This window comes from Schistocerca gregaria, chromosome 3 (genome assembly GCF_023897955.1).
Source record: "Schistocerca gregaria isolate iqSchGreg1 chromosome 3, iqSchGreg1.2, whole genome shotgun sequence".
Classification (NCBI taxonomy): domain Eukaryota; kingdom Metazoa; phylum Arthropoda; class Insecta; order Orthoptera; family Acrididae; genus Schistocerca; species Schistocerca gregaria.
This window is the reverse complement of record NC_064922.1, coordinates 584,523,282-584,538,174: the sequence shown is the minus strand read 5'-3', so window position 1 is coordinate 584,538,174 and position 14,893 is coordinate 584,523,282. Positions and strand designations below refer to the sequence as shown.

At 40.0% G+C, this 14,893-nt stretch overlaps 1 protein-coding gene across 3 annotated transcripts in view; it reads left to right on the top strand.

The window, feature by feature from the left end:
- LOC126354760 (nucleolar protein 56) overlaps positions 1–14,893 on the top strand; it is a 66,936-nt gene that overhangs the window by 14,044 nt on the left and 37,999 nt on the right. For all 3 annotated transcript variants that reach the window (XM_050004645.1, XM_050004648.1, XM_050004647.1), the window contains exons 5-6: positions 457–655; positions 11,962–12,149. In XM_050004645.1, coding sequence (XP_049860602.1) covers positions 457–655; positions 11,962–12,149 — 387 coding nt within the window. The remainder of the gene's footprint in view (positions 1–456; positions 656–11,961; positions 12,150–14,893) is intronic.

Genomic DNA, 14,893 nt, shown 5'->3' with positions numbered 1-14,893 from the left:
CCCATACCTGTCCAAACTGGGGTGTGTTTCATCATTGATAACCTTATCAGTGTGTTGAAGAATCCCAATTGCCCATCCCCATTGTTCTAGCTATAAAACTTGGACAAATGGTGCTGCTTGTCTTTGATCCTTCTTCGGTTCTTCCACTAATCTGTGATTGGGGGGGGGGGGGGGCAAAAAATTGTCCCAACATCAGATTTGTAGCAGAACAGGAGCAATAAATGGAAAAATACCAATGTAAGTAGTGTTACAGGCCAGAATTAGTTCATGGAAAACATACTTTGTGTCATTCATACAGTATGTGCACTACCACCAGTAGTGACCAATTAATGTAGCATGATAAACTCTTCACAATGAATACTTACCGTTATACATTAGTTTTGCAATGGTGGTGGCTCACATATGTATGTCACTTATGAAACTAACTATTTAACTTTTTTTTTTTTCTCTTCTCAGGAATCCGCCACCATTTTCATGGGTTGGTAAAAGGATTTACAGCAAAAACTGCAGGTGTTGCTCAGCTTGGTTTGGGCCATAGTTATTCGCGTGCCAAAGTAAAATTTAATGTGCACAGATCTGACAATATGATTATTCAAAGTATTGCTCTGTTAGATCAGTTGGACAAAGATGTAAACACGTTTTCAATGAGAATCAGGTATGTATAAAATATGGCATCAGTTAATATTATTTGTGGCATGAAAAGGAAAGCACACAAGTGTAAAAATGGGAATAAAAGAAAAAGGCAGAGGATAATGATAACTAAGAGCAGTTTGAGTATTTGCTCTACTTCTTTCCTATGCTCTCATTTTATTAGTGTTTCTTACTTTCTAATGTCTGCTCTTGTTTCTGCTGTGTAATGTCTTACAGGTACAACCACTGTTGAATTCATGTTCTCATTTCCTTTTTTGGGTTAAGACAAGCAAGATGGAAGAGAGAAAATTGATAATGTGTCCACTTACACATGCATACTTGGAAAATAGTACAGAATGTTGGAAATGTAATGAACAGCAGCATAATGGTTTACTTTCAGTAGAAACAAGTCTTTTATTTCAATCTTTCTCCTCCATAGAATCCAAACTAGCATGCTACTTTAATACTAATTAATATAATGCTTTTGTTCCTCATCCTACACACCTGTGTCTGAGTAAGACACAAATTACATTATTTTCTGGTCCTGTATTTGACTGATACATAGCCTTCAAAGTCCTTGTCAGTGTAGACTGAGGAGTACTTTTGCACTGTTTTCTGAATGCACATTGGGGTCATACCATGTCATTTCAATAAAAATACTCTAGACACCCACCACCTCGAGTTTTGATTAAACATGGGGTATATAATTCAGTAATGATTTTATGTACCAGAATCTTACTTCCTGCCACTGTAGCACGATAATATGTACTGAGAACAGCATGTTTTGGAGCTGTCTTTACTGTAGTGTATCACTGAAACTGCACATTTTTGTAATACAAAAAGCAGCAAATATGGCATGTTAGGTTTGGAAGAAATTACTCTTCCATTGAACCTGAAGGTGGCAGCAAATACGTCAGTGTGTTGTCTTGTAGAGGTAGCATCAGTATGTTGGCTATCAAAGGCCTGGGCAGGCAGTCAGGCAGCAGTTGTAGGTTTAGAGCATGGGGTGGGGGTCTTTGGTGGCTACGTCATAGTTACGGTATAAACTCAAAGGCTGCAGTTAACAAAGGTGGGAGCAAGCAGCATTCCTCAACTGGTCGGCTGCTCAGCTTGGCCAGACAGCCAGCTTTATCATGCCCAGGCAGGGCTTGTTTCAGCTTAGGTCATGTATATGGTCCACTAAGCGCTGTCAAAATAATGAGAATGCCAGTTATTGCCCTACAGCCTTGCCATAGTTGCAGAGCCATTGTGTGGCATAAGTGCTGAACTTGCAACAGAACTTGAAGCAAGCGTCTGGATTTCAGTATCATCCCCTGGCCTGATCCCATGTTGCTACACATTCATTGGCATCACCTACTCAACCAAGCTGCTACCTTCCAGTCCAACCTACAGCTCAGACCAAGCTACAGATAAGGCCTTTATCACCGCCAGTTTTTTTCCCCTCCCACATTCGTTAGCTTCAGCAACTCTCAACCCAACTGTTACCTTCCGCGTAACGTAGACCTTGGACTAAGCTAAGATCAGTGTGTCACCAAAACTAGGTTTAATGAGAAGAAAACAGCTAAATGTTTGGGAAAAGCAAGAAAGTAAATGTGTGTTATTACTGGCAGACAAGATTGTGTCCTGTGCTGTGTTTGGCCAGAAGCGAATTGAGTAGCAACTGTCTTGAATTCAGTGCCCTCGAAGCTAAAACGTTTGGTGGGTTTCATGTTTATATGCGCATATTATGAGAATATGCACTTTCAGTTGTACACTCCCCATTGAAGATCTCTCCAAAAGGCATGGATTTTAATGCTGAAGTGTGACTTTGGTATATGAAACCATTATCTATAATTTCTTTGTGGTAGTGAGTAACAATATGAAATATTTTGCCTCAAGCATATTTAGTTTTAATTTTACAGCCATTCCAAAATGCAGTGAATTTGCATTTCTTGATGTCGATTCGTGTCACTGGCAGTACTAATTTTAGCTTCTCTAGTATTTTCCATTGTCCTTGTATCTATTATTTTCTTCTGTGCTCGATAATTTTACAATTTACCTGATGATTTGCAGGAAATTAGATATGATCTGCCGCTAGCTACATCTTATATACCTCAAGAGTCATCAGACTTCATGTATAAAGATCTATTATTATACAGCAATTTCTTGTAGCCAAGTGCTCTCAGCGATAAAGATTAATCTGTTTAAAGTTACATTGATTTCTATCACTGTATTCATTGTGCATTGCTGGCCTTCCTCTTTGTGCATGTAGAGCAAGCATTGATGTTGTACGAGGTGCATTCGAGTTCTAAGGCCTCCGATTTTTTTTTCTCCGGACTGGAAAAAGATAGAAACATGCCCATTGTTTTAAAATGAGGCCTCGTTCATCTTCAATACGTCCCAGAGATGGCAGCACCGTATGGCAGATGTAATTTTAACGCCAGCTGTGAGAATGAGAACTGTTTTAAACACTTAAAATGGCGACGTTTTCCTTACTTGAACAGCGTGCAATCATTCGTTTTCTGAATTTGTGTGGTGTGAAACCAATTGAAATTCATCAACAGTTGAAGGAGACATGTGGTGATGGAGTTATGGATGTGTCGAAGGTGCGTTCGTTGGTGCGACAGTTTAATGAAGGCAGAACATTGTGAGACAACAAACCGAAATAACCTCGGGCTCGCACAAGCCGGTCTGACGACATGATCGAGAAAGTGGAGAGACATAGTGGTATGACATAGTCACTATGTTGTTGCAACATTTTTCACTTGTTACTTACGTCACTGGTCAAAGCTAATGACTCGTGTCGAATATTCCTCTTTATCTGACAATAATTATATCATGATAAGAATAACTGTAATTCTTCTTGCGTCACTATTTTATGCATTCTGAATTTTAACGAGTGGGTTATGTCTACCATTTTCGTGCCCTCGCAAAATGAGTCAGATGGCAGCAAGAGAGGAAATCCTTCCATAGGTTTTTTGTGTAGGTTTTGGATTTCATGTTGGAGCAGATGCATTTGGCATGTAGTGGCAGAGATATCAAAGTACAGGTATCTTCTAAATCTACAGTATTTACTCGAATCGAAGCCGCACTTTTTTTCTGGTTTTTGTAATCCAAAAAACTGCCTACGGCTTAGAATTGAGTGCAAAGCAAGCGGAAGTTCTGAAAATTGTTGGTGGGTGCCGCCACAACTAACTTCTGCTGTCGAATATATGTAGCGCTACACAGGGATGCTTTGTAGGCACACAGATAAATACTTGCACCAAATCCTCTGCATCAGTAAATAAATTTTAAAAAAAGGTGGAGGGCGAGCTTTTTTCTCTGCCCAGAGTTTCGACAACTTCATTTTCATACATTATCCAAAGAAGTAAATACAAATTCCGTATTGTTCATCTTCGAATGTAGCAGCATTTTAATGTACTACGAAAATCCGACTGGCAAGACTGTTTGGTATGTTTGTCAATATGGCCAACTCTATTCGTCAATATGGCCAGTTCTACGTTCTGAATTTTTTCCTACCTGTGAGAAGAAATGGTTGCTAATAGGAACTTTTATGAATTGTGAATCACATGCAGTATTCTGTTCACCATAAGAATAATATGAATATAAACATTTTACCATGTATTGTTTCATGTTTGCTGCTATCTCATTTAAATCCTGTCTGCCTAATAAATTACGAAACTAGAGTTAGACAACAGCAAACGCAGAAGAATACACATATCATGTCATGTTTATATTCGTATTATTCTTATGCCTAATAGTGATACAGTCAGAAATGAAGCACAGCAATTAACTAGATTTTTAAATCTAAGATGACTCTTAATTTCTGTGCAGAATGTAATGTACTAAAGAGGCACCTGCAAAGATTTTCAAACAGAGAAAAGTTTTCGCTAAACTCTCGTTCAGAACGTCTTCTATCATACGCAGTCTACTGTTTGGTTCTTGTTGATCATTATCAAAGAAAGCAGCAGTGTAAGTAACAACAAATAGCAGTCTCTTGCCATTGTTTCGCTAATGAGATGATTCCTCTTTTCTTTCTTTTTTTCTTTTCTCTTTTTCTTTTTCTTTTCTAATTGTAAGCGGCGGTAGTGCGCACAAAAGCAAGCCATTCCACGAGCGGCGACAGGCCATAAACACGCACTATCAGAATGCGACAAACAATGTACGACACAGTACAGTAATGAATTTTCAGCTTAGAGTGACGTAAATACCTTTAACACAGAAAACGGCACTTATCAGATCAAAGAAAAATAAGCAATCAATTCAAACCAGATGAAGCACGTGAAAAAGGAAGGTTACCTGTTAAATATGGATGGAACGCCTGACGCATAGCAATGGCTACCTGGTAAAACATAACTGCTGAGCCTACGACTCGAACCAAACTACTGTAGCTGTATCGTCATTCATTCGACCTAAATTGTCTCATATTACAGTGGACCAACTTTGTTTCGATTTGGAGATGCGGCCTAAAACTTTTCTCTCCCCTTGAATTTAGAGTCTCAAATTTCAGGTGCGGCTTAGATTCGGGAAAAGATTTTTTCCTTGATTTCGAGTCTCATTTTTCAGGTGTGGTTTAGATTCGAGTGTGGCTTAGATTAGAGTAAATATGGTACATCTGCACTCTGTAAACCACCATGAGGTGTGTGGCAGAGGGTATATCTCATTGTGCCAGTTGTTAGCGTCACTTCCTGTTCCATTCACATATGGAACACAGGAAAAATGATTGTTTGAATGCCTCTGTGCATGCAGTAATTCTTCTAATATTATCCAAGCAATTCCTCTGAGCGATACATAGGAGGTTGTTGTATATCCCTAGAGTGATCATTTATATCCGCTGCTTTAAACTTCCTTAATAGATTTCCTTGGGATACTTCATGTCTGTCTTCTGGGGTCTACCATTTCGGTTCCTTCAGTATCTCTGTAACACTCTCCCATGGATTAAACAAACCTGTGACCATTCATGCTGCTATTCTCTGTATATGTTCAATATTTCATGTTAGTTCTATCTGGCACAGGTCCCACACACTTGAGAAATACTCTAAGATGGGTTGGACGAGTCATTTGTAAGCAATCTCTTTTGTAGACTGATTGCACTTCCCAGTATTCTACCAATAAACTGAAGTTACCACTTGCTTTACACATGACTGTATGTGATCATTCCATTTCATATCCCTACAGTGTGTTACACCCAGGTATTTGTATGAGTTGGCTGATTCCAACTGTGACTCATTGATGCTGTAGTTACAGGATACTATGTTTTTGTGTGTGTGTGTGTGTGTGTGTGTGTGTGGAGTGCACAATTTTACATTTCTGAACATTTAGAGCATGTTGCTGATCTCTGCACCACATTGAAATCTTACCAAGATCTGATTGAATAATGAAAAGGATAGTTGCTACTCACCATATAGTGGAGATCACAGAAAGGCACAATAAAGACTGTCACACAATTAGCTTTTGGCGAATAAGACCTTTGTCAAATCATGCGCGCGTGACCACTGTCTCTGGCAGCTGGAGCCAGACTGTGAGCAGTGGGCTACTATGGGAGAGGCAACTGGGTGGGGAAAAGGAGGAGGCTGGGATGTTGAGGGGGAGGGATAGCAGGGTAGGTGTAGGGGGGGGGGGGCATAAAGTGCTGCTGGGAGCATGCAGGAACAAGGTGCAGTCAGGAGGTTAGACGGAGGGAGGGGGGAGCTTAGCAGAAAAGGAGAGAAGTAAAAAGACTAAAGACTGGGCAAGTTGGTGGAATATAGATAGCTGTGTAGTGTTGGAATGGGAAAACAGGGAAGGGGCTAGATGGGTGAGGACAATGACTAATGAAGGTTAAGACCAGGAGGGTTACGAGAATGTAGGATATACTGCTGGGAGAGTTCTCACCTGTGCATTTCAGAAAAGATGGTATTGGTGGAAAGAATCCAGGTGGCAGAGGCTTTGAAGCAGTCATTGAAATGAAGGATGTCATGTTAGGCACTGTACACGGCAACAGGGTGATCCAGCTGTTTCTTGGTCAGAGATTGTTGGTGGACATTCATGCGGACAGGCAACATGACTGGTTTCACAGGTAGCCCTGCCTTTGATGGGATAGGTGGTGTTTGTGACAGGAGTGAAGTAGGTGGTGGTGGGAGGATTTATGGAACAAATCTTGCAACTAGGTAAATTATAGGGATATGAGCCACGAAGCAGGGTTTTGGGAGCAGGGATTTTATAAAGATGGATGAGAATACTGTGTGTGTTCAGTGGGTGGCAGAATACCTCTGTGGGAGGAGTAGGAAGGGATGTAGGCAGGACATTTATCATTTCTGGATACGACAAGAGGTAATCGTCCTTTTCTCTAACCCACATCCCCCGCCCACACTCCCCCCACCCACCCCCGCCTAACCCCTCCCCTCCATATGACCTCCCGACTGTACCTAGTTGCCTCACTCTTCACCTCATCCCTGCTGCATGCTCCCAGCAGCACTTATACTGTCTCCCACCCCTGCCTGCTATCCCCCCCTCCCTGCTCCAGCTTCCTCCTTCTACATCTACATTTATACTCTGCAAGCCACCCAACGCTGTGTGGCAGAGGGCACTTTACATGCCACTGTCATTACCTCCCTTTCCTGTTCCAGTTGCGTATGGTTCACAGGAAGAACAACTGCAGGAAAGCCTCCGTGCGAGATCAAATCTCAAATTTTACATTCGTGATCTCCTCGGGAGGTATAAGTAGGGAGAAGCAATATATTAAATACCTCATCCAGAAAAGCACCCTCTCGAAAACTGGACAGCAAGCTACACCGTGATGCACAGCACCTCTCTTGCAGAGTCTGCCACTTGAGTTTGCTAAACATCTCCGTAACGCTATCACGGTTACCAAATAACCCTGTGACGAATCATGTCACTCTTCTTTGGATCTTCTCTATCTCCTCTGTCAACCCGACCTGGTACGGGTCCCACACTGATGAGCAATACTCAAGTATAGGTTGAACAAGTGTTTTGTAAGCCACCTCCTTTGTTGATGGACTATGTTTTCTAAGGACTCTCCCAATGAATCTCAACCTGGCACTCACATTACCAACAATTAATTTTATATGATCATTCAACTTCAAATTGTTCTGTACACATACTCCCAGATATTTTACAGAAGTAACTGCCACCAGTGTTTGTTCTGCTATCATATAATCGTACAGTAAAGGATCCTTCTTTCTATGTATTCACAATACATTACATTTGTCTATGTTAAGGGTCTGTTGCTACTTCCTGCATTTTGCTGCAATTTTCTAATGCTGCAACTTCTCTGTATACTACAGAATCATCCGCGAAATGCCGCATGGAACTTCAGACACTATCTTCTAGGTCATTTATATATATTGTGAAAAACAATGGTCCCTTAACACACCCCTGTGGCACGCCAGATGTTACTTTAACGTCTGTAGATGTCTCTCCATTGAGAACAACATGCTGTGTTCTGTTTGCTGAAAACTCTTCAATCCAGTCACACAGCTGGTCTGATATTCCGTAGGCTCTTACTTTATCAGTCGACAGTGCAGAACTGTATCGAATGCCTTCCGGAAGTCAAGGAAAATGGCATCTCCCTGGGAGCCTGTATCTAATATTTTCTGGGTCTCTTGAACAAATAAAGCGAGTTCTTTCACGTACTCTGTGTGGAATCGAATTGGTATCCCGTCAGGTCTAGTGGACTTTCCTCTGTTGAGTGATTTCAGTTACTTTTCTATTCCTTGGACACTTATTTCAATATCAGTCATTTTTTCGTTCGCGTGAGGATTTAGAGAAGGAATTGCAGTGCAGTCTTCCTCTGTGAAACAGCTTTGGAAAAATGTGTGTAGTATTTCAGCTTTATGCGTGTCATCCTCTGTTTCAATGCCATCATCATCCCAGTGTGTCTGGATATGGTGTTTCGAGCCACTTACTGATTTAATATAAGACCAGAACTTCCTAGGGTTTTCTGTCAAGTTGGTACATAGAATTTTACTTTCAAATTCACTGAACGCTTTACACATAGCCCTGCTTACACTAACTTTGACATCGTTTAGCTTCTGTTTATCTGAGAGGTTTTGGCTGCATTTAAACTTGCAGTGAAGCTCTCTTTGCTTTCACAGTAGTTTCCTAACTTTGTTGTTGAACCACGGTGGGTTTTTCCCATCCCTCACAGTTTTACTCGGCACGTACCTGTGTAAAACACATTTTATGATTGCCTTGATCCATAAAGACTCAACATTGTCAGTGTCGGAACAGAAATTTTCATTTTGATCTGTTAGGTAGTCTGAAATCTGCTTCCTATTACTCTTGCTAAACAGATAAACCTTCCTCCCCTTTTTTATATTCCTATTTACTTCCATATTCAGGGATGCTGCAACGGCCTTATGATAAGAGATTCCCTGTTCTGCACTTACAGAGTCGAAAAGTTCGGGCCTGTTTGTTATCAGTAGGTCCAAGATGTTATCTCCACAAGTCGGTTCTCTGTTTAGTTGCTAGGTAATTTTCGGCTAGTGCACTCAGTATAATGTCACTCGATGCTCTGTCCCTACCATCCATCCTAAACCCCTGACTGTCCCAGTCTATATCTTACTCCCACCTAGTTGTCTCTTCCATAATGCCAAGCTGCTCGCAGTCTGGCTCCAGCTACCAGAGACTTATATTGTTACATATCATCCTGTATTTTCCGTTGTTTGATTTTGGAAGATCTAATTGAATATATTTGCAGCTTCGCTCAGATGGTACACTATTGTAGATAACTGCATCATCTGCAAAACCTTGATTTTACTATTAATGTTATCTGCAATGTCATTAATATACATCTTGAACAGCAAAGGTCCCAACAGACTTCCCTGGAGCACATCTGTAGTTACTTCTTCATCTGACGACTACTCTTCGTGCAAGATAACGTGCTGTGTCCTTCCTACCAGAAAGTCCTTGTTCCAGTCATGAATTTCACTTAATACCTGATATGATTGCTCTTTTGACAATAAGGTAGGTGCAGTACTGAGTCAAATGCTTTTCACAGAAATCGAGAAACACTGCATTTGCCTGGTTGTCTTGATCCAAAGCATCCATTAAGTGCGAGTTGGATTTCACATGATCGATGTTTTTGAAAGCCACACTAGCTGGCATTGAGGAGGTCATTCTGTCCAAAATACTTCACTATGTTTGAGCTCAGAATACGTTCTAAGATTTTACAACAAATGGACGTCAAGGATGTTGGATGGTAGTTTTGTGGATCACTTCTTGTAGATGGGTGTCACCTGTGCCTTTTTCCACGAATTGGGCACGGTTTTTTATTCAAGGGATTTTTTGATAGGTTACAGTTAGAAGACAGGCTGAACTGTGAACCACAAAAACTGATTTGCTATGAATTAAATTATGTATCCAAAACACATGTACCACTAACGTAAAAAAATATGGTTTTGTAAGCACCCAAAAATTCTGAAACTAATCTATTTCTCATGTAATTGTACAATGAAATTAGAGAAAGATTGTTTTGGACAAGGATAGGCCTACTATACTTAAAAATTTTAAAAGTACACAATTTAGTTTAAGCCTACGATTGATGATAACAGTACTAGTTTACTGCAGCTTTCTCAAATGTTCTGCATTTCACAATATATCACAATACAGATTGGTATTGGTACAATCAGTGAAAGATTACACAGAAACAGCAACACAAATGGTAAAATTTGCAACTGTAGAACTTTAAATTGTCACATGATCGTGTACAAACAGTCTCACATAAGGGAAAATTGCCAAGTCAGCTTTTATGTATAAATAAATGTGTGTATTGCATGGATTTTTCACATAGCTGATTCTGTGCTCATGTGTACACTGGAGTGCCGAAGAAGACTACTGCAGCGTAAGGTTATCTCAGTCAAAATTGCTAAAAGTGCCACACCAACAAAGCACATCTTCTGCCTGTTGAAGCTAACAATGCATATAATGTTGGTTTTGTCATAGACTGCAGTTTCCTCCTCCAAAACAATATACTTCCATATCCATACTACTTTCCATCATGAGTTTTAGCATGATAGTAAATGGTGCTTGTTTCTATACACATTTTCATAGTGTCATGTTCTCCTGCATTTTGGCATAATATGTACTATAAGAGAACATTTAAGAGCTATTTGGGTTCAGTGAACTTGCTTAGGGTGAAATCAGTGGTGGCAATCTCAGCTTCAGAATGCATCAAAGATCTTTCTCAGTCAAAATTGACAAAAATCTTAAATCCTTTTTGCAGCTTACACAGTTCCATTGAGCAACAATACAAAATCAAATGTAATGTGTGGCTTAGCCAGTCTCTGAGACAGTCCCAACAGTGCAGCTTACATTTGCCTCTGAATTTCTAGTTGGTATGGGACATTCAAGGCGAGTCTGAAGGAAGTGTAGAACATGCTTCATTCTGCACACTTCTCAGTAAACGAACAGAATAACTTGAAATGTGCATGAATTTTTGAATACCTGTTAGGGTTATACTAGAGGCTACAGAGGTGGTTAAAGCTACCATATGTGGAACTAGAAGTAGTATTTGACTCTGAAAATGTTGTGTAGCATGTACAACACAATCCTTGTTTCTTGTTAACAGAATCTTCTGTCAGTTCTTTATAGAACATTATAATAAATGAAAAGCATCAGTCTGCTTTTGTTCTACAATATTACTTTTATTGTTAACCGGTTTTCAGCTTAAGAGACCATCTTCAGACATTTACTGAGTATTATCACTAAAGAAGTTACAGTGTTTGGAAACAATAAAAGTAATATTGTAGAACAAAAGGAAACTGGTCCTTGTTTCTTGGATTGTAATAAGTGCCAGTGAGGTCTGGGTCTTTTTACTATGATTTGAAGATAAAATGAGAGTTTGGAGTGGTACATGTTTGCCTCACCTCACCACCAAAGGGCAGGCATAAGGAAAAGACATACTCATTGTGTTCTTCGATAGTGACACTGTGGCCCATCATAACTTTGTACTGGGGGACGGGGGGAGGGGGGGCAGGCGTTGATTAGTGTGTTTTTATTTGACATTGTTTAAAAGATTGAAAATCAAGATCAATTGCATCCAACAGTACATTGCGCTGACTGGTTGCTCCTGGTTGCTCCACTAAAACACACCTATTTGCTACGTCCTGGAGCACCACATTCCATCCCCACTCATTTTTGATCTCTCTGCTGTTAAGTTCATTTTGTTTTTGCTGAAAGGATTCCATTTTGTAAGAGTGAGTAATGTGAAAAAGGCTTCAGCAAGAGCCCTTCCTGTTGATATGTTTTCTTGTCTGTCATTGACTCCCATCCCTGTATTGCTCCTCCTCCCTCTCTGTTTCAACTGCTTTATGCAGTAATCATAAGATTTTTTTGTTTTTCCTTTTTCAGAGAATGGTATTCATACCATTTCCCAGAGCTGGTGAAGATAGTACCTGAAAATTATATGTATGCTAGAGTGGCAAGACTTATTGGAAACAGGAAGGAGTTTACGGAAGATAAACTTGAAGCATTGGAGGAACTTGTTATGGACAGTGCAAAAGCCCAAGCTATCCTCAGTGCTTCGCGTTCTTCGATGGGTTAGTAGTCAAACTTGAAATAAAGTGTAGTAGCAATAAATAGCTATTTAGTAGGAAATAATTCGTACCTGCAACAAATTTTAACTGAGAAACTAAAATTGTAACCAAAAGCCTCTGGAGATCCCATTAAATCTACCGTATGCTGTTGTCGGCTAGTATATGGATTTATGGATTTATAAATATGGATCAGCATTCTAGATATGTTTCATATCAAATGAATAGATGAAGAAAATGAGTGACTTTACATCAGAAGGAATTAGGCATATAATGGAAGTTATTTGTTCTACTGTTAGTTATTTTGTTTTTGAACAGCCAGTGATTGATTGTTTCAGCCTAGTTAGTTTCCATGTGTCACCTTGAGACATCAGCAAAGTAGCAAGTTGAGCTCTCTCTCTCTCTCTCTCTCTCTCTCTCTCTCTCTCTCTCTCTCTCTCTCTGAGCTTACAATTCGCATCATCATACTCTTAGTTGATTGTGATTCTTTGATTTGGACCTGAGTGTAGGTTCTTATCCATATGCTCTGTCAATTCCATGATGGTCTTGGTGACAGATTTCTCTGTTTGTATTATGCGATGGAGCATTGTAGGACGTCTTGATGTGTAGAAGGTGCACTACACGAAGGAAGCAGCTTGTTGGCTAGCAGAGTACATGTGAAGTGCCCCTGAGGATTTTTTAGGCTAGGTGGTAGTTACAGAGGTCTGCTGATGAATGCTCAGCAGTCAATGCATGGAGAGCGTAATCAATCCATATAAAAGACACTTGACTTGTTAAAATTTTAACAGTAAATTGCCAAAATATTTGTAACAAAATACCTGAATTTACTGTCCTCCAAGAAAGTTGTCATGTTCAAGTTATTCTCAGAACTGAGAGCTGGCTGAAACTTGAAGTGTAAAGCTCTAAAATCTTTAGCAAGGCTTGGAACATAGATTGAAAAGACAGATGAGACACCATGAGAGGGGCAGTGTTCATTGCAGTCGACAAAAATATTATGTCTATTGACGTCGAAATTGTGTCTGACAGAGACATTATCTGGACACATACAACAGGTGTAGGTGAACTTGGGTTAATTATTTAACTTTTTACCGGCCATCTGATTCCACCATGACTGTTGTAGTATCATTTAGAGAAAGTCTGCAGTCAGTAGTGCAAAGGTAATCAGTTCGTGCAGTATTAGCTTTGGGCAACTTACAACCTACTAGTATAGACAGGGATGTCTGAGTTTATTGCGGATAATGTGGACAGGCAGTCTTGTGAAGTACTTCTAAACACATTTACCAGAAACTGTCTTGAGCAGCTAGTTTGACAGTCCACACAAATAGAAATATTTTAGACCTCAAACAGGCCTGACATTACCGATGGTGTCACTATAGATACAAGTGGCCATGATGTCATCGTAGTGACTATGGTTAAGAGAAGTTAATAAATCCATTAAGAAGATGAGGAGAGTATTTACACCAGAAAGAACATGTAAACTATTATTAGCAGATGATGGTCATTTTTTAGTTCTAATGTGGTGGATGTGGAGGAATTATGGGTAAAGTTTAAATGGATTGTAAATTGTGCCCTGGAGAAACGTGTGCCGAGTAAGTGGGTTAGGGACACAGTTTAATAACAAACTTTGGAACTTTCTGAAGACACAAGTCTGTTGCACTAAAAGTTAAAAAATATTATGACAGGCAAAAGTTGGTGGAAATTCATACATTTATAAAAAAAAAGAATCAATGCATGAAGCATATTGCATTACTTTAGCAAAAAGTCTTACCAAGAACCTGATAAAATTTTGGTTGTATTTAAAATGACTAACAAGGAGATGGCAGGATCGTGGGGTCAGGGATTTGTCCGAAATTTTGCATGGTTAAAGAGGACCCCTAACACCTCACGTGGTTAAAATATTAGAACGCACTATCCAGAAAATCCCGGGAAAAATTGATCCAAAGTTTCTTAGGCGCCTTATGAGTATAAAATGTATAAAATGTTAGTCCATTGCCGAGCCGCCGTCTGGCCTAGATGGTTAGGGCTCAGACACTTACGCCAGGGATCTCGGGCTCGATTCCGCCTGCGGCACATTTTTTTTTCTCCCCCCCCCCCCCCCCCCCCCTCCCACACACACACACACACACACACACACACACACCAATTATTCAAAAAGTTTCTCAAACCTACATTATCTTTAACAAATTAGTTACATTATTGAATAAAATTTATTTTCTTTTTGTTCAACAACACAATTCATGGCAGTGGGTTTTCCATTTTTCATTGTAAAGTTGTTGTTGTTGTTGTTGTTGTTGTTGTCTTCAGTCCTGAGACTGGTTTGATGCAGCTCTCCATGCTACTCTATCCTGTGCAAGCTTCTTCATCTCCCAGTACCTACTGCAACCTACATCCTTCTGAATCTGCTTAGTGTACTCATCTCTCGGTCTCCCTCTACGATTTTTACCCTCCACGCTGCCCTCCAACGCTAAATTTGTGATCCCTTGATGCCTCAAAACATGTCCTACCAACCGATCCCTTCTTCTAGTCAAGTTGTGCCACAAACTTCTCTTCTCCCCAATCCTATTCAATACCTCCTCATTAGTTACATGATCTATCCATCTTATCTTCAGTATTCTTCTGTAGCACCACATTTCGAAAGCTTCTATTCTCTTCTTGTTCAAACTAGTTATCGTCCATGTTGTAAAGTATGTGAGGAGAAACATTGGGTTTTTAATCAGAATAACAAAGTTGATTGGGGAACCTTCAGTTAT